The 25,755-nt window shown below is 45.9% G+C and overlaps 1 protein-coding gene across 2 annotated transcripts in view; it reads right to left on the reverse strand.

Annotated features, from left to right (window-relative positions):
- Positions 1 to 25,755, reverse strand: part of LOC133282501 (nuclear transport factor 2-like) — a 58,726-nt gene that overhangs the window by 9,133 nt on the left and 23,838 nt on the right. For both annotated transcript variants that reach the window (XM_061478503.1, XM_061478502.1), the window contains exons 2-4: positions 13,513 to 13,637; positions 9,957 to 10,028; positions 5,568 to 5,666 (exon numbers count right to left, since the gene is read on the reverse strand). In XM_061478503.1, coding sequence (XP_061334487.1) covers positions 5,568 to 5,666; positions 9,957 to 10,028; positions 13,513 to 13,611 — 270 coding nt within the window. In that variant the 5' untranslated portion in view covers positions 13,612 to 13,637. The remainder of the gene's footprint in view (positions 1 to 5,567; positions 5,667 to 9,956; positions 10,029 to 13,512; positions 13,638 to 25,755) is intronic.

Consider the following 25,755-nt stretch of genomic DNA (forward strand, 5'->3'; position numbering starts at 1 on the left):
TTTTTCTCCTTCTTAGCAGCTGGTGCAGTGCTGTGTTTTTCTGACTTTCAGCCTGGGAACAACACTGATAACATCGATGTTTTTAGTTGTTGCTAAGTAATGTTTACTCTGACAAAGGACTTTCTGAGTCTCATGCTCTGACAGGGAGGAGAGGAAGCCAGGAAGAAGCAGACACAGGACAACTGACCTGAACTAGCCAAAAGGGTATTTTATAACACAGCATGTCTTACCCAGTATATAAACTGGGGGCAAATACCCAGAAGGACTAGATCGCTGCTTTGGTTGGGCTGGGTATCGGTCAGCGGGTAGTAAACAGTTTTCTTTTCTTCCCTTGTTATTTCCCTTATCAAATTATTTTTGGTGGTAGCAGTAGTGGTTTTGTGTTATACCTTAGTTACAATACTGCTCTTATATCAACCCATGGGATGATCATTCCATGAAAGCTACGGCTTCAGTCTCTGGTGAGCAGGTTCCCAGATGGAGTGGAAGAGCTGATTTTACTCCAGCTCCTGTGAAAAAGAAGAATAATCCCTGCCTACAAGACTTAAGTGACCAATGTTGTGACCACTATTACAGGGGCCCTGCCTCCAGCCAGGTGGAGGTAGGGGACAATCGGATTTACTGGACTGTGTGGATCAGATGGCCTGGCACATCAGTCCCACAGAAGTATAAGGCTCTGGTAGATACCAGTGCACAGTGTACCCTGATGCCATCAAGCTGTCAAGGGGTGGAACCCATTTATAACTCTGGAGTGACAGGAGGATCCCAAGAGTTGACTGTACTGGAGGCTGAAATCAGCCTGACTGGGAGGGAATGGCAAAAGCACCCCACTGTGACTGGTCCAGAAGCTCCATGCATCCTTGGCATAAACTACCTCAGGAGAGAGTACTTCAAAGACCTAAAAGAGTACCAATGGGCTTTTCATACTGTTGATTTGGAGAAAGGAAATTAAGCAGCGGTCCACCTTACCTGGTCTCTCAAAGGAACCTTCTGTTGTGGGGTTACTGAAGGTCAAAGAACAAGTGCCAGTTGCAACCACAACAGTGCACCAGCGGCAATATCGCACCGAGACTCCCTGATTCCCATCCATAAGCTCATCCGTAGACAGGAAAGCCAAGGAGTGGTCAGTAGGATCTGCTCACCCTTTAACAGCCCCATATGGCCAGTGCGAAAGTCTATCAGAGAGTGAAGAATAACAGCAGACTATTGTGGCCAGAATGAAGTCACATCACTGAGTGCTGCCATACCGGACATGCCAGAACTTCAGTATGAACTAGAGTCAAAGGCAGCCAAGTAGTGTGCAACGATTGAAATTGCCAATGCATTTTTCTCAATTCCTTTGCAGCAGACTGCAAGCCACAGTTCACTTTTACTTGGAGGGGAGTCCAGTACACTTGAAAACGACTGCCCCGTAGAGCCCCGAGGGGGGGGCCTCGATTGCTTTCAGCCTGGCACCACTCACTGGAAGTGAGTGAACAAGCTGTCTGGCTAAAGTTTAATTCATGACAGCACCCAAGAGTCGGGCCACTGAGGAACACCAGAACAACCAACAAGTGGACAAAACGGCTAAGATTGAAGTGGCTCAGATGGACTTAGATTGGCAACATAAGGGTGAATTATTTTTGGCCCAGTGGGCCCATGACACTTCAGGCCACCAGGGCAGAGATGCAACATATAGATGGGCTCGTGATCGAGGGGTGGACTTAACAATGGACACTATTGCCCAAGTTATTCATGACCGTGAAACATGTGCTGCAATTAAGCAAGCCAAGTGGTTAATGACTCTCTGGTATGGAGGACGATGGCTGAAGTACAAATATGGGGAGGCCTGGCACTTTGACTATGACACTCCCACCAACCTGCCAAGGCAAACGTCATGTGCTTACCATGGTGGAAGCAACCACCGGATGGCTGGAAATGTACGCTGTGCCCCACGCCACTGCCCGGAACACTAGCCTGGGCATTGGGAAACAAATCTTGTGGTGCCATGGGACCCCAGAGAGAACTGAGTCAGACAAAGGGACTCATTTCTGGAACAACCTTACAGACACTTGGGCCAAAGAGCCTAGCATTGAGTGAGTATATCACATCCCCTACCATGTTCCAGCCTCTGGGAAAATCAAATGGTACAATGGGCTGTTAAAATCTACTCTGAGAGCAACGGGTGGTGGGACTTTCAAACATTGGAATACCTATTTACCTAAAGCCATCTGGTTGGTTAACACCAGACGATTTGCCCACAGGGCTGGCCCAGCCCAGTCAGAACTTTTACCTATTGTAGAGGGGGCTTAATTTCCTGTGGTGCACATAAAGAACTTGCTGGGGAAGGCGGTGTGGGTTATTCCTGTTTCAGGTAAAGGCAAACCCACTCGTGGGATTTCTTTTGCTCAGAGACCTGGATATGCTTGGTAATGTGGGAAGATGGGGAAGTCTGATGTGTACCTCAAGATTTGATTTTAGAGAAAAACAGCCAATGAACTCGGTTGTATGCTGTTGCCTGCTATATAACTTTTATAGCTCACCAGCTATATGTCTTCAGGTCACCAGTGACTGACCCTGACTTGCGATCATCACCCCAGCAAAGAATCAATTTTGATGAAACGAGATGAGTTTCATGTTGTCATCAGCAGGCAACAATCCAACACTGCACACAGCCTCTTTCTGGCTCTGAAAGACTGTTACAAGAGATGGAACCCAGCATCATGGACTGGATGAATACAGTAGCTTTATGGGGATTGGTCCATGGACTAAAGAATGATATCTCTCTCTTTGTGTGTGTGTGTATATCTATATATGAGACAAGAGTGATGGTATATTGAAAAATGTGTGATCTGAGCATGACGTGAATGGTATGGAATAAGGGGTGGATACTGTCCTGGGTGAGAGAGCTGCTGCATGCTTCTGAGTTACTGGCTAGGCTCTAAACCGTGACAGACTGTGATAGGCTATGTCAGCTGAATGCAGAGCAGGCAGGAAACTCTGTGAATGTAACCAAACTAAGTAAAGACATGTTGGCACATTCAAAATGCTTAGATGGCCTAAGCTTTTGTTGCAAGTGCTGTGTTCAGCTGCAAACCTGCTGATGTAGTTGTGTGGTGTAGAAATTATGGGTTTGCTAAATAACTGTGTCTCAGCTGGCAGACTGCTGTTATTGTTTTACATGTCTTGTTTGGGGTTGTGATGTAATAGAAGAAAATATGCCATCTCTGCACATCCTGTCTGACAGGATCCTGTGGGAACGCATGTCTGAAATGATCAGGTAGGTAGATGGGACAGTAACATCCGCATGAGATCTGCAAAGCATTGATTCAGCTGCTTGGTGTGGTTTTTTGACTCTTAACACTATAGGCTTTAGCTTGTACAGAAGGCAAGTTGTCTGTGGTTGTATCAGGGATTTCAGAAGCAGGAAGCCTGTGGAGCATTCCTTGGAATTTGGAGATCTCTGCAAAGGATAGGAAAGTGTCTTGGTGAAGAGCCAATGTTCTTTCACATGGCCAGCAGTGCTGCAGCAAACACCATTGGGTCCTGGGTTGGCAGGTGCTAAGCAGTTGTATTCTCTTCTCTTGTTATTTCCCTTATCATTATTATTATTGGTGGTAGCAGCAGTGATTTTGTGTTATACCTTTAGTTACTGGACTGTTCTTATCTCAACCCGTGGGAGTTATATTCTTTTGATTCTCCTCCCCTTCCCTCCCGGAGAGGGGGGGGGGGAGTGAGCGAGCGGCTGCGTGGTTCTGAGTTACCAGCTGGGCTTAAACCATGCCAGACATTAATAACAATAATCCACTCTGTTCTTTCCAAATACACAGATGCAATAACATGCTATCCCCGAGTTACTCTAGATAATTTCAAGAAGCTGAAGTTACTCAGAGAATAAAACCAGCACAGTAAGAAATACTACTCCAAGCCATGGTATTTACGGAAAGCTCACAGATTGCATCTACAACCCTAATGACAATACTAATGGATAAGAAAACCCCAAAGCTCTACAGAATCTTTCAGAACTTACTATCTTGGCACAGGATTCAACACAATCATTGTTGCAAGCGGTGATCTCCTTGATGATTTTGCAATAACCTTAAAAACATGACTGTGCGAAACCAGGTGCAGATGTGAATGGCCCAAAACACTGAGTCAAGAAGTCTTGGGCTCATCAGTGAGTTTTGTGCATACCTAAGACTATGACAGATGAGCTCAGCATGTCTGATTTCATGCCTGTCCTGCAATTCAGTGCTTTCCATGGTCGTGTATGGCTGTCTTTCCTCAACAGTTTGTGCAGGTAGGATTGAGCAACAAGAAAGCTGGAATCCAACTTGCAGCTAGGAAGCAGGAGCAAATGTTGCGAGAGCCAAAGCTACCTATGTTAGGCTTAGAAATTGATGCAACACACTGGGAACGGCTCTTCTCAACTGCCCAGCCCAAAACAATTAAGAGGAATAGCAGATTCAGACTTTCAGTCCTATGTTTACTTAGTTAACCAGTCAGTGCAAGTTTGAATGTTTTGATACCAGAGGTGCCATTCAGATTTAACAGGAAAAGGAAGCCTGAACAGCTACTTTAGAGTTATTTGAACCCAGTTTCTTTTAAAGACTGGATGGCTTTAGAGTCCTGACTTGCCTGCATGGCTGGACCAAACCCTGACAAAACTAACTCTGGTAATTTTAACTATTGCTATGTAATTTCACACTTTGTAAATAAACACTGCCTACTGTGAGCAAGTTCTGCCTTTAGCCGACTTCACATACAGGATATTTTTTTCAGATTCCAGGGCAATTTATTTCATAAGTAGTCCTATCAATTTACAACTCTGTGACCCTGGTATAAGATACAACACGTCCTCAAAACAACAGGACTGGGTCAGTTTACACAGTTCGGCTATGTAACTGAACAACAACAACTTAAACAGCAATGTAATCATACTACAGCCTGAAAAATAATCTAATTTCTTCACAAGCAGCAGCTGTTTAAACAATAAGTGCTTGATCTCAGAGGCCACACTCCAACTGCTGAACCAGTTTTGACCACAGAAGTACTGAACTGTATTAACACCAAGACTGTGTTCTTGTGTACTGTGATAGCAAACAAAAAAGCATGGTCTTACTGAAGGGTTGACAGCTAACAAAGCGTCTGCTAAGCCACAGCTTGATGCATATGTTACATCAAAGAGCACATTAAACTAGATGTGCTTATATTGCCCAAGAGCACTGTAATGATGCTTTTAAATGCAACAGAAGACACTGAAACCTTACTGAATCAGGGTAAGGGAAATATTAATGCTTCTAGAACCCCCAGTATTTGTATGCACAGTAAAAACCATGGCAATTTGCTTGGCAGGAACGTAGGGCTGTCAAATTACAGGTGGCTTACCTAGTGCTAGTTATCTGAAGGGATAAGCAGTTTCTTGACAGTCTGGAAGAGCAGAAGAATGATGCCCCAATACAAGCTTACTGGTGTTCCTTCCCCACCCAAAAGAGTATTTTAATGTTTTCAGAGATCAGATGATTTAGAATCCTAAAAATAAAACCTACGACATAAGCATTTGTTAACCTGTCATGGAAGGAGTTTACCTTAAGCTGTCCCACTACCATACTGAGTATACAGCTGTCAGGTGTAGGTTGGTGGTCTTGTGCTGTGATGCTGTGCTGTATTTTTTGGAAAGGGAGGCTCTGCAATGAAAAGAAAGCAAAATAAGGAAGCGTACAGTCATTGCATGATGGCAAAACAAAGATCAAGCAAATCCAACATTATGAAGCATTAGACTATTTTGGTAGTAGTGTGTGCAGAGTTGTTGAAACTCAACACTACTCAGGCTGGGTTGATCAACAGTTGTGCTTTTCAAGCACTGAGACATGAAATAACGTCACCCTATACAGTAAAGAGCACCTTTTCCTGGTCTAATTACACTGCCTGACAAGCTTCAAAACAACTCTAAGCTGTAAGTTCACATGAAGGCACAAAGCTGCTTCTATTCTTAACGGTGTTCAAAGACTGTATAAACCAGTACTGGGGGTTACCAGACAAGTCCCAGTTTGCTTCTTTGTTCAAGTGGCTATGAATAGAAAGGAAATGTGTTTGATCCAGAACCAGTTTTAAAGACCAGAAATCCACCTCTCCCCTTTTGTCTTCCCTTGATGCTCATGTAGCCAGGGCAAGTGTGTCTGGAGTTAAGTATACAAGGATCACACGGTGAGAAACACCAGACATTGGGTCACAATTCCTCTCTTTCAACCAAGACCACATTCATATCCCAACCATGGATGACTCCAAGCAGTGAGTATCAAATATCTAGGGGATCTCTCAGAGTTCTGTCACAAAATGATGTTTTGGCACTGTTCTATCAAAAGCTGTGTTAATGCTAGATGCTTTAGAAGTGGCAGTTCAGCACGATGGAGCTCTGACAGACCACCAAACCCAGAGTCCATGCACTGCAGAGGACAGCAGCATGTGGTCTTTTAGACCTCAGGGTGTACTTTAATGCCCTTGCTACATTTTCCTGGTTTGTTAACAGGCTGAAGCAGACCCAAGCACATTCTTTGACAAGTTCTGCATTCCACTCTAGTGGAAGGAGCCTGAAAAACTTCCTAGAAGGCCTAGAGTACAAGAATGGGAGACCAGAGTCCCAGCGTCAAGGATGTGAAGTACAGCTTTGGTTCTTGTCCTGGGTTTAGCAGTAGCAGTCAAGTTTTCTCCTTCTTGGTAGCTGGTGCAGTGCTGTGTTTTGACTTCAGCCTGGGAACAGTGCTGATAATACTGATGTTTTCAGTGGTTGCTAAGTACTGTTTACCCTGACCAAGGACTTTGTGAGGCTCATGCTCTGCCAGGAAGGAGGGGAAGCCGGGAGGAAGCAGAGACAGGACGCCTGATCCAGGCTAGCCAAAGAGGTATTCCGTACCACAGCACGTCATGCCCGGGGTGGGGGGTAACTGGGAGTTACCCGGAAGGACATAGGCTTCTGGGTCAAACTTGTTTCTCGGCAGGTGGTATTGTATTCTCTTCCCTTGTTATTTTCTCTTATCATTGTTGTCGTTAGTGGTAGTGGTGATGATTTGTGTTGTACACTGGTTGCTGGACTGTTCTTGTCTCAACCCGTGGGAGTTGCATTCTTTCGATTCTCCACCCCATCCCTCCAGGAGCAGGGGAAGGCCAAAAAAAGGGGGGGGGGGAGTGAGAGAGTGACTGCTTGATTTGTGGCTTTGTTTCAACCAAGACAGTTCTACAAGCATAAGGCACTAGGAAGAATACCTGAAGCGAAATCCTTAGATAACAGAGAACACAAACTGTGGAAGGATCAGGACCTGGGGAAGCAAAGGAAGTATAGGGAGCAGTCCTCTAATCAGAGGGACACTATTCAAGAACACTCTAATAAAGCCTGCAGTATTTCCTCTTGGCTGGGAGAACCATCACAACCGACTATGAACTGCAAAGTGAGCCAACTGGTTTGTAAAATGGAATAGACATTTAGGAACAGAAAATAAAATGCAGAGCAGTCTTTTCTGAACCACCAGCAGAATATTTTCCAGGGTTACCATCCCAAACTTGAACATGCAATGTGCCCACATAGGCTGGGGCATTGCACACCCTTCCTTTTAGAAAAGAGTACTAAGAAGCCTGATCTCACCTTAGCACAACAGCTTCTTGTTGAACAAGTCCTGCAAGAAGAGTCTCTTGAAAAGGCAGAGGGATGAAAGGGAATGAATGTGGTTGTACCCAGAACCCAGCTTTCAGTATAACAAAATGCCAATGAGAGGTGAGACTGGGGAGAGAAGACTTTCCAGCTTCGGAGTCAAGAGTGCTACAAAACAGTGACAAGGAGCCAAAGACAAGGCTGGGTAAGACAGTGCCTGTTTCAAGTACCTGACTGTCCCATTCAGAGGAAAGTGCCCCAATGGTTGGCTGGCCAAATGAGTTACTCAGGTGATGCAGTGGGGAAAATCCCATTGGAAAGAGTAGGGTCAGCTGATAGGAGAGATCACTGATTTTTTACAATAGAGAGAGGCCACCTCAAAAGGATGGTTGCATAAGCAGACATCCATCTGTACTGGAGAGAAACATTTATAGGTATGAAGAGTACAAAAAAGCAGCTAACAAGTAAGATGCCAAACTACAACCAGGGGTTTTGTGTTGTAGAATCATAGCATGGTTAGGGTTGGAAAGGACCTTAAGATCATCTAGTTCCAACCCACCTGACATGGGCAGGGACACCTTCCACTAGACCCTGTCACCCAAGACTCCATGCAACCTGGCCTTGAACACTGCCAGGGATGGAGCATTCACAACTTCCTTGGGTAATCCATTCCAGTGCCTCACCACCCTCACAGGGAAGAACTTCTTCCTTATATCTAACCTAAACTTCCCATTTTAGTTTGAACCCATCACCCCTCATCCTATCACTACAGTCCCTAATGAAGAGTCCCTCCCCAGCATCCTTGTAGGCCCCCTTCAGGTAATGGAAGGCTGCTATGAGGTCTCCATGCAGCCTTCTTTTCTCTGGGCTGAACAGCCTCAACTTTCTCAGCCTGTCTTCACGTGGGAGGTGCTCCAGCCCTTGGTCATCCTCATGGCCTCCTCTGGACTTGTTCCAACAATTCCATGTCTTTCTTATGTTGAGGACACCAGAACTGCACACTGTGGTGCAAGTGGGGTCTCACAAAAAGTGCCCTCTGACACTAAAAGTTGTCTGGGCTTTCACCACCAAAGCCATTGAATCTTCCTTGAAGTCAGGCGAGAGGAATTTTGCAAGAATAAAGTTGAGTAACTGAAACTCACTCCTGGCAATAAAACTACCTGTTCCAGCCTTCTCCTTGGTCCAGGAGGTTCATAGAACTACAGGATAATTACCTCAAATGCTCAATGGACATCAGGCTGCTCTTGATTAGGACAGGCACTCTATTTGAAACAACTCTGAAGTCCAGCACCGATTAAGACAGAAGGAACAAGTGTTAATTCCCACTCTATAGCAAGGTACAAGTGCACTAGCTATGGCCTTCTCAAGGACAATGCAGGCACCTAAGATGCAAACCTCAGCCTTCACAGTTCAAGATGTCCTCGATGAAAGCAGTGATTCCAAAACAAAGGAGCAGTAGCTGTGCAACAAGACAAGCATCCGAGTTAAAGATTTTTCTTCTCAATGTACAATAAAAATGGTGTATCAGCCTGATATACCATGCTCTGAGCAGAATGTCTGAGGACCTAAAGCATGCCCTCCACATCTTGCAAGAGAAAAACTTTCTAGTCTCATGACAACCTATAAGTACACCCAATTTTATAACAGAAGCATGGATTTACTCAAAAAGATAAAACTTCTGCAAGTTTAACTAAATGAACACGGAGCTTCAGTCTCTATGAAGAAATGGTCTCTTGTCGCTTGCTGAAGAGTAAATACTGCTTTCAAAGTCCTGAACCATAACTGCTTATATCTGAAGAGCTGAGAAATGCTGCATTGAGAAGCCAGGTTCTCCACTGTAGTACTTATTTGCAGTTTATGTATCAGAAAGCAAATGGTTCCTTGAAATAACATGTTTAGCCTGTCACAAGCAGATTCAAATAACAGGTTTGCTATTGCTACTTCCTTGGCATGCTTTAAAAGAGAAAAAAAAAAACAAAACCAAAACACCTTTCATTCCTCTAGATCACAGGGTCAACTTCTGAACTATGTTGTTTTGGTTTTGTTTGTTGGGTTTTGTTTTTTTTTAATAAAGTCAAATGCAATTACAGTCACAAAATAATCTTGCAAACTAAGGGAGTCAGTTAACATTCTTCTAGTAGAACCCCCAAAGGAACACCCCACTACATAGAATTAATCACAAGTAACATTTTTTGAAGACCAGAAGTTGGAAGCACAAGTCCCATATTTGAAATTTTTAAACTGCTGAAGCCTACTCAAATTTTCAGAATCCATTTACTTAAGAGTCTTCAGAACCGTTTCACAAAGCATTCAGGAAGGATTACAGACTTACAGAGAGTTTTTCAACAATAGCTGCTTTGCCCTGGAATTGCTGTCCTTCCCATGTAAGGCATGATGCATCAATCTGGGGGGGGAGGGGAAAAAAAAAAAAAGTCATTAGCCTACTTAGGTAACCTTTAAACAACCCCAAACAACCCTGGTGAGAGACTTTGTTTACTTGGCATATATCCTTAGAATCCAGCTATTTGAAAACTACCTCCAAGAGAAATGGAAAGAAGCCACAAAGAACAACTGAAAAAGTTTGGAAGAATCAACTAGGAATTAAGTAGACTAAATTTCATTATCATGATTGTACCAGCAAAGAAAGTTCCTGCCTTTGGATCAAAGCTTGCTCTCAGAAACAAATTTAAAGGTTAACCCCCCCCCCCAAAAAAAAACAAAACAACAAACAAACAAAAAACAAACGCCACCACCCCCCAAAAAAAAACCCTAGCCAACAAACAAAAAACCCCCCACAAACAAACTATGGACACAAAGTCAAACATGTAGAAAGACAAAAATACATTAAGAAATCTAACAAAATGAGTTACACTACCAATTTTTTTTCCTCTCAGGTACTGATTTGCATATCTTACTCATACCCAGAAACACAGAATGTGCCTCTAAAGGTTTTCTAACAAACTGCCCTGCGTGGCATGAAGTGACTGAGGTGGTTCAGCCTACAGGCACTTCCAGGATATGAGGGAGGGTGTTCTGAGCATGCTCTTGTCTGCTGCTGTTGCACCTGACAACAAGCTTTCTGCTCAGCTTAGGACCCTCTGTTTAAACTGGAGTCACAATATCCAATTGCTGACATAGCTCTGCCTTCTCAAACCCAATCTTAAACCTTGGCAGACATTTAAATTGGTTTCCACTGAGCTCAAAGTTCGCCTGCTGCCATCTCCAAACAGCACCCTCACGCTACATCCGACAGCCCAAGTTCTTGTGCGCCCTACCATAGATGGGAGTTCCTTATACCTTTTTGAGTTTAAATACCTCCAGGAACACAATTCCCAACTCTTTCCCATCCAGTCTTCAACTCTCACTGAAGCTCTGAATGCCTCTGCAGAAAATGGCAGATTCCTAAGAACTCCACTTGTATACTGTCCGGTAGACTTTCCAGGGCTTGTTTTTGATCCACACCACATAAAAAAAAACACTTCTTTCAGCCACACTGTGCTGCACCTGCACAACATCACAACCACTCTGAAAAAGCTTCTGGTCCTCCACATATCATCAGGAGGATCTATACAGTGCAGCAAGAGCCAAAAGAACAAAGAGGGGGACCAGAGGCAACAGCACAAAGCATTTCAGGGTCACAGATGCAACCAAAAGCAGTATGAAGAGCCCCTGAATACAATCTCAAACTCTTGAGTTTGGACATGCTCCTTTTATGAGAAGATAGACTTGGACTGTGTAACCCGAGGTCACATAGCAAATCACCTAGCTGACACCACTTGCATCTTATATGACATCAACCCCTGACACTCATAACTTGAGAAGCCAGGCCAGGGAATGAGGCCATCCTCCCAAGCATTCAAATCACTGCCTTCAGGTATGGAAAGCAGAAGGGACCCAAAACCTGCCTTACTGAATCGACTTTAGCAATCAGCTGGTGAGCACGAAGTGGTGCAGGACCCTCCTGATGCTTCAAAGAGCAGCAGAGAACAAAGATTAAGTTGGTGAGGAAATCTGTTCTTCCTGAAACACTCAGCTTCACACTGTACCTAATTAGTGTCCACCTGACTCTCTGCTACAGGTTACCTCCACAGCCACTTGCTGTATTGAGAACCTTGGAGCAACTGCATCAAAAAAAGAAAAAGCAACTCCTCCTCTATCCTAAAGCCCTACAGATAAAAAAAATGGCATAAAAATAACAAAATATTATAGTAGCCACACACCCAAAACAGAGGAAAGAAGTAGCTGCAGCATTTTCCTGATAAACAACTGCAGGTGGGTAACTGTAAAACAAGTCTTTGACTTGGTACTCCAACTCGTAACTCAAGTAATTCACAGCAAAAGCGACTGGCCCACATCCCTACCTGGAATAGGTGACAAAAGCTCAACTAACTTGGATTACACCACTAAAGCAGAAAACTGAACCTTCAGGTGAAGTAGATAAAGGAATGCAAAAGAAATCCAAGAGCTCTCTGCTGCATTCCCACATGCTATAAAATTTGTTTACTCCCACAGGGTCAAAAAGCTCATCTGTAAAAGCACATTTCTGCAGAACCTCCTCCAATTTAGACAAGTTGCGACCCTGGTGCATTTTAGCCACACAAAACAGGCTCACATCCTCTGTAGTTCAAGAACTCCACAAAACAATACATATTGGTGACCTGTAGCAGTTCTGTCTACATTTGCCTAGGTCTCTCCAATGAATGATAAAAGGCAGAAAGATCCTAAGGGTATTAAAAAGCCAGGAGTCCACTGTGTGGAAGGCCAGGCCAAACTTCCAGGAAACTAAATTAGCCCCTAGTTATCACCAGTCTTCTGAGGACTGAATGTGTTTGGTAATAACATGACAGAATTTAATAAGTGCCTTCCTGTTTACAGCTGTGGATTGAACACAGGCTACTTGTTTTTCTTGCTTTATAGGCTCTCTGTACACAGCTTCTTAGCCAAAATAAGGCAACAATCAAAGAGACAGCAAACACATCCAAAAGGCAAACGCTGTCAGTGCTGGTGGATACTGCTAAGGTATAAGAAGGGGGATCAGATGCAGAACTGTTCGTGCAACAGTTCCAATCCTCAAGAGCTTGGTGAAGCTTCAGACAACTCATCCAGCAGATAAAAAACAGGTCAGAAAAACAGGATATGCTGCTAAGAGACTTGTAAGACTTGAGTGCCTTGCTGAAACACTTCAGCCACCCAGCAGTATTCCTTACCACAAGTAATTAACTCCATAGGCAGAGCGCTTCACATGCTCTGAAGGAATCTTCACCCAAAACTCAGCTGATGCTCCTTGGGCTTGTTACAGTCTTTCATTTTGGAAGTCAAGTCTACTTTGCCCCAAATAAGGAGCAAAAATAAAACCTTTTTTTTTTTTTTTAAGAAATTCAAACTGAATTTAGATTTATTTAACAAATTCTAAATATTTAAACTGGATCCAAACTTTTAAATCTATTTTAATGTTGAGAGGATTAACACAGCATAAGAGCTGAGAAACACCAGCAAGAACTGCTAAACAGATTAGGACTTAAATCACATCAAGAGGGATCCAAGCATATCTACGCCTGTGTATTAATGGCAAACTAAGGGTAGAATATTTGCTTTTACAGGGAATTTCACAGGATCATCATCAACCCCCTCCACTACGAACCACTGTCCACAGCCAACCAAGGCTTTTATGAATCTGACTGTCTATAAGGCAGACAAAGCTCAAAACAGAAGTGAAATGTAAAAGAAATGCAATAAATAAAAGTTGAGTAAGTGTGACTGCACTGACTAATACCCTGGAGTCAGGATAAAACCCACTATCCTACCCTGTGTATTCCCACCCATCAAAAATGGGGAAACCTAGACAAGTAATGGGACAGAGCCCCAGCCCCCTTTGTGTAGATACTTACATATATTGCTCCTAACTGAGTCCTGTCTGCATCAAAAAGCTGGTAATAATGTTGTACGAAGCTGGACCCAATCTGCTCCCAGATAGGCTTGTCTCCCATTCTGAATCCTCACCTAAAGCCTGTGGCTGAAGAAAAAAAAAAAAGGGGGGGGGGGGGGGGGGGAACCACAACAAAACAAAACAAAAAAGCCAGAAACCACACACAAACAAAAACACAAACCATTGTCAGAAATAATCATAACACTTGGCTTGAGTGTTTGGCACCAATAAACACAGGTCCCCTCAGATGGCCAGAATTTTTCTTTGGAAAAACTGGGACAAAATTCACCTCTGTACTCTAGATTTTAGTAAATAAAAACCTAGGACACCAATTGATTAAATTCCTTATTATTTGGATATTTCTAAAGCTACTTCAATATGAAGTTGTAAGCTTAAATCATAGATTTAAACTAACAATAGTGTGCACCTTTAAACTAACATAGAGAAATACAGTAAGTTGTTCTAACCTGCTGTTGTGGTTTAAGGCCAGCCAGTAACTCAGAACCACATGGCCGCTCACTCACTCCCCTGCTCTTCTTCACACCACTACCCCACACCCCTCCCCCAGAAGGATGGGGAGGAGAATTGAAAGAACGTAACTCCCAGAGGCTGAGATAAGAACAGTCCAATAACTAAAGTGTAACACAATACTACCACTGCTACCACCAATAATAATAATGATAAGGGAAATAACAAGGGGAGAGAATACAATTGCTCACCACCCGCCAATCCATACCCAGCCCACCCTGAGCAGCCATCTGGGCCTTCCAGGTAAAACATTACTTAGCAACAACTAAAACATCAGTGTGTTATCAGCATTGTTCTCAGATTAAAGTTGAAAACACAGCACTGCACCAGATACTAAGAAGGAGAAATATACCTGCTACAGCTGAACCCAGAATATAAAGAAACTCTCTAAGACTCAATGTGGAGTTCTAGAAAGCAGCGTTCTTTATTGCAGTGCTGGGCACACACATGAATCATTTTGCAAAGGTGAGCACACCCATTGTTTTCAGTTGTTGCTAAGTAATGCTTACTCCAGTCAAGGACTTTTCAGTCTCATGCTCTGCCAGTGAGGAGGTGCACAGGAAGCAGGGAAGAAGCAGAGATGGGACACATGACCTAAAGTATCCAAAGGGGTGTTCTATAACACAGCACATCACGCCCAGTGTAGAAACTAGGGAGGGTTACCCAGAAGCCAGAGATTGCTGCTTGGGTCAGGCTGGGTATCGGTCAGCAGGTGCTAAGCAATTGTATTGTCCAGCACTTGTGGTTATCCTTTTCCCCTTTTAGTTTTATATTCTCTCCCCTTGTTATTTCCCTTGTCATTATTATTACTGGTGGTAGCAGTAGTTGATCTGTATTATACCTTAGTTACTGGACTGTTTTTATCTTAACCCATGGGAGTTGCATTCTTTCAATTCTCCTCCCCATCCCTCCAGGAGCCGGCAGGGAAGAAGGTGGAGAGTGAGTAAGCAGCTGCTCGGTTCCGAGTTATCACCTGGGCTTAAACAATGACACTCCAACCAACTTTTACAGTAACAATTTGGCACCCAAACAGGGACCCTCTGCCGTGTTCCCCACAGATATGGGGAGTCTCTGGGACCTTCACGCTGGCTTTGTGGGAGTTTCCCCGAAAGGAACCACAGCTCCCCAGACCGACTCGGGACCTCGGTAAGACCCTGAACTTATTTCTTTAAAAAGGCATTCTTTCTGGTCCCTTTCCACAGTAGTCACAGGGGATGCCCTGCACGGTAGGTAAAGGTAGTCTGGTTCTGGTTGTCTGGACTCTGATATCTGGGTGTGGTCAGGATCATGGGTACCACTGCCTCCGAAGGGGGAGTCCTGAAAACACTCTGCAATCTGGGTGGAAGTCCAAATCACTGCCTCTTTGGGGGGGGTGGGGAGGTGGTGTTTGAAGAAATCCCCATTGGGTTACATTTTTTCAACACTGGAAACAAAGTGGTGGACCCCCGGGTGGCATGGTCACTTGGGAGACTTTGGTAAAATACTGTAACCAGTGGTGGCCGTTATACAAACTGGATTTTGGGGAAAAGTGGCCTATGAATAGCACAATTAATTATAATGCTTTGATACAACTGATGTTATTCTTGAGACAAGAAGGAAACTGGAATGAAGTAGCCTATGTGGAAATGTTTTTCATTTTGAGAAATCATCTGGAATGGCAAAAGGATTGTGGTTTTAATCTTTCAACCCAGGACCCAACCCATTAGTACTGTCCTCGGAGAAAGACAGTAAAATTTGCTTAAATGCTGTTGCTCTTTGTGCAGCATAGGACAGTTATGCACTAAACATTTGAAGAATGCGGAGGAGGATTTGGATTTGATGGTAGCCCCCTGGAGAAGATGTATTGTGAATAATGGGGCTGAAGGTGCAGACAATGAGAATCAAGCACAAGCACAGGAAAGTGGAGATGTTAGAGGGGGCTGAAGAATTTTGCCCTATAGGAGGGCAAACTAGAGGAAAACAAGGGGAAACTGTGATTGTGACTTTAAGACAATCTGTGGGCAGCTATGGTCTGGTCACGATAAAGATTCCTTTTACCATTATAGAGCTGAATATTTGGAAACAACTGGTTGGTAATTATGCATCATGTTTCTGAGAGTGTTGACAGGGGTATCATTATTCATATGGCTCAGACCACAGTAGAGCAACAAATAATGGCAGGCACATTGGCAGGTATAGTGAATCTTCACATGCCTACCACTGATCCTAACTGGGACCCTAATTGGGACCAGGACAGGCAGGCTTTGAAACAATATCAGAGGTGGATTTTATTCAGTATTAGGAATGCGGTCCCCAAGGCAATGAACTGGTCTAAGCTACATGAAATAATGCAAGATATAAATGAATCAACCTCTGGATTCATGGAGAGATTAAAAGAGGTGTTTTGTAAATGCACTACTATTGATCCTGAATCAGAAGAAGGAAGGAAGGAGAGAATTAGGCCATTAGGTCAATCCACGGAAGGTACAAAAGCTTAAGGGGGAGGACCAATATGATTCAGGGAAAATAATGAATGTGGCCTTGGAGACCTATCACAATCAGACCACAATTGCACTGGTGCAAGTTCCCTGAAACAATTCAAATGATGGTGGGAAGGGGTTCAAGTCCACAATTATTAATATTGTTGCTTGATATAATACAATATTGTATATTGTGGGTTATAGCATGTCTGGTTTCAACTAGGAATCTGTTACTATATATGTGGGAAGGGCATAAGATAAGCTCCAGAGTAAAACTGGAATGTTTAGGGAAAAAAAAAACAAAAACAGAGAAAAACTGTTGGCTGTAGCTCTCACCCAGGAAACAGGGGAGCGGCCCAGGACAAGAAAGAAGGATTACATGGAAAGGTTTGTGAACAGACTCCACTGCTTGCACTGGAAGAGAGAATGCCCTCAGAATCAAAATAAACACCAGAGATTTGCTGGAATGTCAGGACAAGCAGAGAAAATTATTACTTCAGATGAAGATTGAGGAGGACTGGGGAAAGATTCAAAACCCTCCCCAGCAGAACCCCTGACTACAGTTAGGTTGGGGAATGATTGGGACAGTGGGATTGAGTGCACCCTCAGCAAGCTTTCCAATGACACCAACCTGTGTGGTTTGGTTGATACACATGAGGAAAGGGATACCAGCCAGAGGGACCTTGACACACTTGTAAGGTGGGCCATTGCCAACACCATGAAGTTCAACCAAGTCAAGTGCAAGGTCCTACACCTGTGTCAGGGCAATCCCAGGCACAGCTACAGGTTGGGCAGAGAAGAGATTCAGAGCAGCCCTGCAGAGAAGGACGTGGGGGTGTTGGTTGATGAGAAACTGAACATGAGCCAACTTCAATGTGCACTCACAGACCAAAATCCAAACATATCCTGAGCTGCATGAAAAGGAGCGTGACCAGCAGGTCGAAGGAGGTGATCCTGCCCCTCTGCTCTCATGAGACCTCACTTGGAGTATTGTGTACAGTTCTGTTGTCCTCAACAAAAAAAAGACATGGAACTGTTGGAACAAGTCCAGACAAGGGCCACAAGGCTGATCACGGGACTAGAGCACCTCCTGTATGAAGACAGGCTGAGGAAGTTGGAGCTGTTCAGCCTGGAGAAGGCTGCGTGGAGACCTCATAGCAGCCTTCCAGTATCTGAAGGGGGCCTATAGGGATGCTGGGGAGGGACTCTTCATTAGAGGCAGTAGTGACAAGACAAGGGGTAATGGGTTAAAACTTAAACAGGGGAAGTTTAGGTTGGATATAAGAAGGAAATTCTTTCCTGTTAGGGTGGTGAGGCACTGGAATGGGTTGCTGTCGTGGTTTAAACCCAGTCAGGTAACTCGTTCACTCACTTCCAGTGAGTGGTGCCGAGCTGACAACAGTCGAGGTCCGTGTCCGTCTCCCCCCCCCCTGCACCGGGGCTCTCCCCTTCCCCGCTCCCGGAGGAACGGGGAAGAGGATCGAGAGAGTGCAACTCCTACAGGTTGAGACAAGAACAGTCCAGCAACAAATCACCACCGCTACTATCAGTTAAAACAATGATAAGGGAAAATAACAAGGGAAGAGAATACGATACCACCGGCCAAGAAACGAGTTCCACCCGGAAGCCCCTGTCCTTCCGGGTAACTCCCAGTTACCCCCCACCCCGGGCATGACGTGCTGTGGTATGGAATACCTCCCCGGCCAGCCCGGATCAGGCGCCCCGCCTCCGTTTCCCCACAGCACCCCCCCCTCCCCGGCAGAGCATGAGCCCCACAGAGTCCCTGGTCAGGGCAAACATCACCCAGCAACAACCGAAAACATCGGCTTCACCAACACTGTTCTCAAACCAGAAGTCAAAACACAGCACTGCACCAGCTAACACAAAGGAAAAAAAAACATGACTGCCACTGCTGAACCCAGGACATTATCCACCCCTTATTCCATACCATTCACGTCGTGCTCAGATCCCACATTTTCAATACACCATCGCTCTCCCACATATATACATCCATATACATACAGACCAAGACGAAAAAATCATTTTCTTAGTGCATGGACCAATCCCTATAATGCTGCCGAGTCCATTCGGTCCATGATGCTCAAAGTTCATTCTCTGTTGGGATGATGGCTGGAGGGAAGTCAGGGCCAGTCGCTGGTGACCTGGAGACATCTAGTTGATGGGCTATAAAATCATTACACAGCAGGCAACGGCATACAATTGAGTTCACTGGCTGTTTTCCCCTAAAATCAAATCCCCTTGAGGTATACATCGGACTTCCCCATCTTCCTGCATTACCCACCAAGTATATCCAGGTCCCTGAGCAAAAGCAATCCCACGAGTGGGTTTGCCTTTACCTGAAGCAGGAATAACCCAGACTGTCTTCCCCAGCAAATTCTTCATATGCACCACGGGAACTTTGTCCCCCTCTACAATATGTAAAAGTTCTGACTGGGCTGGGCCAGCCCTGTTGGCAGATCCTCTGGTGTTGACCAACCAGGTGGCCTTTGGTAAATGTGTATCCCAATGCTTGAAAGTTCCCCCACCCATCGCTCTCAGTGTAGTTTTTAACAGCCCATTGTACCGTTCGATTTTTCCAGAGGCTGGTGCATGGTAGGGGATGTGATATACCCACTCAATGCCATGCTCTTTGGCCCAAATATCTATAAGGTTATTCCGGAAATGAGTCCCATTGTCTGACTCAATTCTCTCTGGGGTGCCGTGTCGCCACAAAATCTGTTTCTCAAGGCCCAGGATGGTGTTCCGGGCAGTGGCATGGGGCACAGAGTATGTTTCCAGCCACCCGGTGGTTGCTTCCACCATGGTAAGCACATGGCGCTTGCCTTGGCGGGTTGGTGGCAGTGTGATATAGTCAATCTGCCAGGCCTCCCCATATTTATACTTCAACCATCGTCCTCCATACCAAAGAGGCTTTAACCGCTTGGCTTGTTTAATTGCAGCACATGTTTCACACTCATGAATAACCTGGGCAATAGTGTCCATTGTTAAGTCCACCCCTCGGTCACGGGCCCATCTATATGTTGCATCTCTGCCCTGATGGCCTGAAGTGTCATGGGCCCACCGGGCCAAAAATAATTCACCTTTATGTTGCCAATCTAAGTCCATCTGAGCCACTTCAATCTTAGCCGCTTTATCCACTTGTTGGTTGTTCTGGTGTTCCTCAGTGGCCCGACTCTTGGCTACATGGGCATCTACATGACGTACCTTCACCACCAGGTTCTGCACCCAGGCAGCAATATCTTTCCACAGTGCAGCAGCCCAGATGGGTTTACCTCTGCGTTGCCAGTTGCTCTGCTTCCATTGCTTCAACCACCCCCACAGGGCATTTGCCACCATCCATGAGTCAGTATAGAGATAAAGTACTGGCCACTTTTCTCGTTCAGCAATGTCCAGGGCCAGCTGGATGGCTTTCACCCCGGCAAATTGACTCGATTCACCCTCGCCTTCAGCAGTTTCTGCAACTTGTCGTCCAGGACTCCATACAGCTGCCTTCCATCTCCGATGCTTTCCCAAAATACGGCAAGAGCCATCAGTAAACAAGGCATACTGCTTTTCACTTTCTGACAGTTTATTATATGGTGGGGCCTCTTCAGCACGCACCACCTCCTCCTCTGGTGACATTCCGAAATCTTTGCCCTCTGGCCAGTCCATGATGACTTCTAGAATACCTGGACGACTGGGATTTCCTATTCGAGTTCGTTGTGTAATTAGTGCAGCCCATTTACTCCATGTAGCATCAGTTGCATGATGTGTAGAGGAGACCCTGCCTTTGAACATCCAGCCCAGCACGGGCAGCCGGGGTGCCAGGAGGAGCTGTGCTTCAGTGCCAATCACTTCCGAAGCAGCTCGAACCCCTTCATAGGCTGCCAGTATCTCTTTCTCAGTTGGGGTATAGCTGGCCTCAGATCCTTTGTATCCCCGACTCCAAAAGCCGAGGGGTCGACCTCGAGTCTCCCCTGGAGCTTTCTGCCAGAGGCTCCAGGTAGGACCGTTCTCCCCAGCTGCAGTGTACAGCACATTTTTTACATCTGGCCCGGTCCGGACTGGTCCAAGGGCTACTGCATGAACTATCTCGTGTTTAATTTGCTCAAAGGCTTGTTGCTGCTCAGGGCCCCATTTAAAATCATTCTTTTTCCGGGTCACATGATAGGGAGGGCTTACAATCGAACTGTAATTTGGGATGTGCATTCTCCAGAACCCCACTGCACCCAAGAAAGCTTGCGTTTCTTTCTTATTAGTTGGTTGGAGACATTGCTGTTATCTTGTTAATCACATCTGTGGGGATCTGTCTACGTCCATCTTGCCATTTTATTCCCAAAAATTGAATCTCCTGTGCAGGTCCCTTGACCTTACTCCGTTTTATGGCAAAACCGGCTTTCAGCAGGATTTGGATTATTTTCCTCCCTTTCTCAAAGACTTCTTCCGCTGTATCGCCCCACACAATAATGTCATCAATGTATTGCAGGTGTTCTGGAGCTTGCCCCTGTTCCAGTGCAGTCTGGATCAGTCCATGGCAAATGGTAGGGCTGTGTTTCCACCCCTGGGGCAGTCAGTTCCAAGTGAACTGGACACCCCTCCAAGTAAAAGCAAACTGTGGCCTGCACTCTGCTGCCAAAGGAATGGAGAAAAATGCATTGGCAATATCAATCGTGGCATACCACTTGGCTGCCTTTGACTCCAGCTCATACTGAAGTTCTAGCATGTCCGGGACGGCAGCACTCAATGGTGGTGTGACTTCATTCAGGCCACGATAGTCTACTGTTAGTCTCCATTCTCCATTAGACTTTCGCACTGGCCATATGGGGCTATTGAAGGGTGAGCGGGTCCTGCTGATCACCCCCTGACTCTCCAGTCTACGGATCAGCTGATGGATGGGAATCAGGGAGTCTCAGTTGGTGCGACACTGCCGCCGGTGCACTGTTGTGGTCGCAACTGGCACTTGTTGTTCTTCAACTTTCAGCAACCCCACAGCAGAGGGATCTTCTGAGAGACCAGGCAAGGTGGACAGCTGCTCAATTTCCTCAGTCTCCAAAGCAGCAATACCAAAAGCCCACCGGTACCCTTTTGGGTCTTGAAGTACCCTCTCTTGAGGTAGTCTATGCCAAGGATGCATGGAGCCCCTGGACCAGTCACAATAGGGTACTTTTGCCACTCCCTCCCAGTCAGGCTAATTTCAGCCTCCAGCACAGTCAACTCTTGGGATCCTCCTGTTACTCCAGAAATATAGATGGGTTCCACCCCTTGACAGCTTGATGGCATCAGGGTACACTGTGCACCGGTATCTACTAGAGCCTTATACTTCTGTGGGACTGATGTGCCAGGCCATCTGATCCACACAGTCCAGTAAATCCGATTGTCCCCTACCTCCACCTGGCTGGAGGCAGGGCCCCTCTAATGGTCGTCACAGCATTGGACACTTAAGTCGTGGTGAAAGGGATTATTCTTCATTATCACAGGAGCTGGAGTAAAATCAGCTCTTCCACTCCATCTGGGAAACTGCTCACCAGAGACTGAAGCCGTAGCTCTCATGGGACGATCAGTCTTGGCCCTTGCTCCCCTCTTCAGTTCACTCACCCGTTCCTCCAAAGCTGAAGTAGGTTTTCCATCCCACTTTGTCATGTCTTCTCCGTGATCCAGCAGGTAAAACCATAGGGTACCCCGTGGCGTATACCTTCTGTATCTCCTCTCTTGAACAATAGGACGTCTTTTGTTAATAGCTGAGACGTGTGTTGGTACACGTGAGGAGCTGGATAAATCAGATACATCGTCCCTCAATTTGTCGAGGTCCTGGGACAGTTTTTTCACAGCTGAGATGATGGAAGGAGTGAGATTGTCTTCGAACTCTCGGAGTTTATGAACCATTTCATCCACTGTTAGTGGTACTATGTCATTCCAGGTCACTGTTGCCAATGAATGGGCATATGATGACGGTGCATTCCGTGTAAGTTTTCGCCACATGGGTCGTGTACATTCAACTTCATCTGGATCTATAGGTGTATCCCCGTTATTCGGCTTGATGTGATAGATCATCTCTACGATGGCCGATTCCCTCAGAGACTGGATGCCTTTGTCTATAGTAGTCCACTTGGCCGAACGACTCGTAACATCGTCCTTGTACGGAAACCTTTCTTTCACAGCTGCCAAGAGCCTCCTCCAAAGGCTGAGGGACTTTTTCTCTCTTGCAATTGCTTTGTCAATTCCCCCTTCTCTAGCAAGTGATCCCAGCTGCTTGGCTTCTGTACCTTCTAGTTCGTGACCATCGGCCCCATTGTCCCAGCATCGGAGTAACCAGGTGATGATGTGCTCCCCTGGTTGACGGGTAAAATCTTTTCGCATATTCCGCAGCTCGGTTGAGGTCCGAGGTCGAGAAGTTACCTCTTCTTCTTCGTCATGTGATGATGACTCCTGATCAGATTCTGGACCGGGTGGTGAATTCATTGGTTCTTCATCTCGCTTCACCCTTTTTGCCTCCTTTTTGCTTGTTCTCTTGCGTACAGGGGCAACTGATATTGGTACGAATTGGTCCTCTGGTTTGGCTGCAGTGATTATCACTGTGGTTTGAGTAGCGACTGTACTTGTTGCTGGGGGTGGTGTAGCTACCGTGGTTGGAGCTGGGGTAGCCACGCTGTCTGTTGCAGTTGAAGTTTGAGCAGCTGCTGTACTTGCCACTGGGGTAGCTGCGCAGTTCATTGCAGCCAAAGTTTGAGTAGCGACTGTCACTTTGCCCTCAAATCCGCCGACATTCTTTTCCTTTTGAAGGTGCTGGATAGTGTTGAACAAGGCCCTGTAAGCATAGGCCAAGCCCCAGCACGTTGTTGTGATTTGTCCATCTCTGGTATGGCCAGAATGACCACACACCTCATTTAAGTGTTTTACTAATTCTGCTGGATTTTGCAGTTGTTAGGTAGTGAAATTCCAAAATACTGGAGGGGCCCACTGACCTAGATACTTGCCCATACTATCCCACACACCCTGCCACTCATGGCTGTCCAGCCTCTGGGAAAATCTCTCGGTCCTCCTACATCGTCGTTTGACCCCAGACAAGACCCAAACCTGAATCTGCTTAACTCTTGAAATCAGTAGTGGGCAAAACACACTCTGTATGCGTGTTAGCATGGTGATTCCCATCACCATCAGCAAACAAGTCTCAACAGCATTAAAAGGCCATTCAAAAAATTCAAAACTCTCAAATGTAAATGGTCTGGGGGGACGACTAGGAGGGTAAAAGGATGTCTCCTTCACAGGTTGAGCACCTGAGAAGGAGAAAAAAAATGTGTAATTGCTAAGCACCTCCATCATATACCTCCCAAAGTATAAAGGTGGTGACCACACTGGGAACATAAGCCAGATCAGTTTCATGATCAATGATTCTATTGTATTACAAGTCATTACCATAAAGTACAATGGGATAAAAACCTTAGCCCAAGCCCTACACTTAATAAACCCTAACACAGCGAATACCGGCTCTACGTAAGATATGATATACTGAAACTGTGAGATCAAGAGGAACAACCTTGAGAGCCAATAAATCAGCATTGTGACGAGTGACTATCAATCCAGTCAGATCTGTTCTTATCTCAACCCCTCGTGCCCCACGTTGGGCGCCAAAAAGAACTGTCGTGGTTTAAACCCAGTCAGGTAACTCGTTCACTCACTTCCAGTGAGTGGTGCCGAGCTGACAACAGTCGAGGTCCGTGTCCGTCTCCCCCCCCCTGCACCGGGGCTCTCCCCTTCCCCGCTCCCGGAGGAACGGGGAGGAGGATCGAGAGAGTGCAACTCCTACGGGTTGAGACAAGAACAGTCCAGCAACAAATCACCACCGCTACTATCAGTTAAAATAATGATAAGGGAAAATAACAAGAGAAGAGAATACGATACCACCGGCCAAGAAACGAGTTCCACCCGGAAGCCCCTGTCCTTCCGGGTAACTCCCAGTTACCCCCCACCCCGGGCATGATGTGCTGTGGTATGGAATACCTCCCCGGCCAGCCCGGATCAGGCGCCCCGCCTCCGCTTCCCCACAGCCCCCCCCCTCCCCGGCAGAGCATGAGCCCCACAGAGTCCCTGGTCAGGGCAAACATCACCCAGCAACAACCGAAAACATCGGCTTCACCAACACTGTTCTCAAACCAGAAGTCAAAACACAGCACTGCACCAGCTAACACAAAGGAAAAAAAAAAACATGACTGCCACTGCTGAACCCAGGACAGTTGCCCAGGGAGGTTGTGAATGCTCCATCCCTGGCAGTGTTCAAGGCCAGGTTGGACGAGGCCTTGGGTGATATGATTTAACGTAAGGTGTCCCTGCCCACGGCAGGGGGGTTGGAACTAGATGATCTTAAGTTCCTTTTCAACCCTAACGATTCTATGATTCTATGAACTGTCAGAGCAAGTCCATAGGAGGGCCACGAGGATGATCAGGGGACTGGAGCACCTCCTGTATGAAGAGAGGCTGAGAAAGTTGAGGCTGTTCAGCCTGGAGAAGAGAAGGCTGCGTGGAGACCTCATAGCAGCCTTCCATTACCTATAGGGGGCCTATATAAGGATGCTGGGGAAGGACTCTTCATTAGGGACTGTAGTGGTAGGACAAGGGGTAACAGGTTGAAACTTAAACAGGGGAAGTTTAGATACAAGGAAGAAGTTCTTTCCTGTTAGGGTGGTGAGGCACTGGAATAGGTTGCCCAGGGAGGTTGTGAATGCTCCATCCCTGGCAGTGTTCAAGGCCAGGTTGTATGGAGTCTTGGGTGACATGGTTTAGTGCAAGGTGTCACCGCCCATGGCAGGGGGGTTGGAACTAGATGATCTTAAGGTCCTTTCCAGCCCTAACTATTCTATGGAAGGAATGCCATCCAGAGGGACCTCGACATGCTTCTGAGGTGGGCTGATGCCAACCTCATGAAGTTTAACCATGACAAGTGCAAGGTCCTATACCTGGGTTGGAGCAATCCCAGGCACAGCTACAGGTTGGGCAGAGAAGAGATTCAGAGCAGCCCTGCGGAGAAGGACTTGGGGGTGTTGGTGGATGAGAAAATGAACATGAGCCGGCAGTGTGCGCTTGCAGCCCAGAAAGCCAACTGTATCCTGGGCTGCATCAAAAGGAGCATGACCAGCAGGTCAAAGGAGGTGATCCTGCCCCTCTACTCTGCTCTTGTGAGACCTCACCTGGAGTATTGTCTGCAGGTCTGGTGTCCTCAACAT

The sequence above is a fragment of the Pezoporus flaviventris genome, unplaced genomic scaffold (assembly GCF_033815535.1).
Source record: "Pezoporus flaviventris isolate CSIRO_AGI_PZ_B2104156 unplaced genomic scaffold, CSIRO_AGI_Pfla_v1 ptg000125l, whole genome shotgun sequence".
NCBI lineage: Eukaryota > Metazoa > Chordata > Aves > Psittaciformes > Psittacidae > Pezoporus > Pezoporus flaviventris.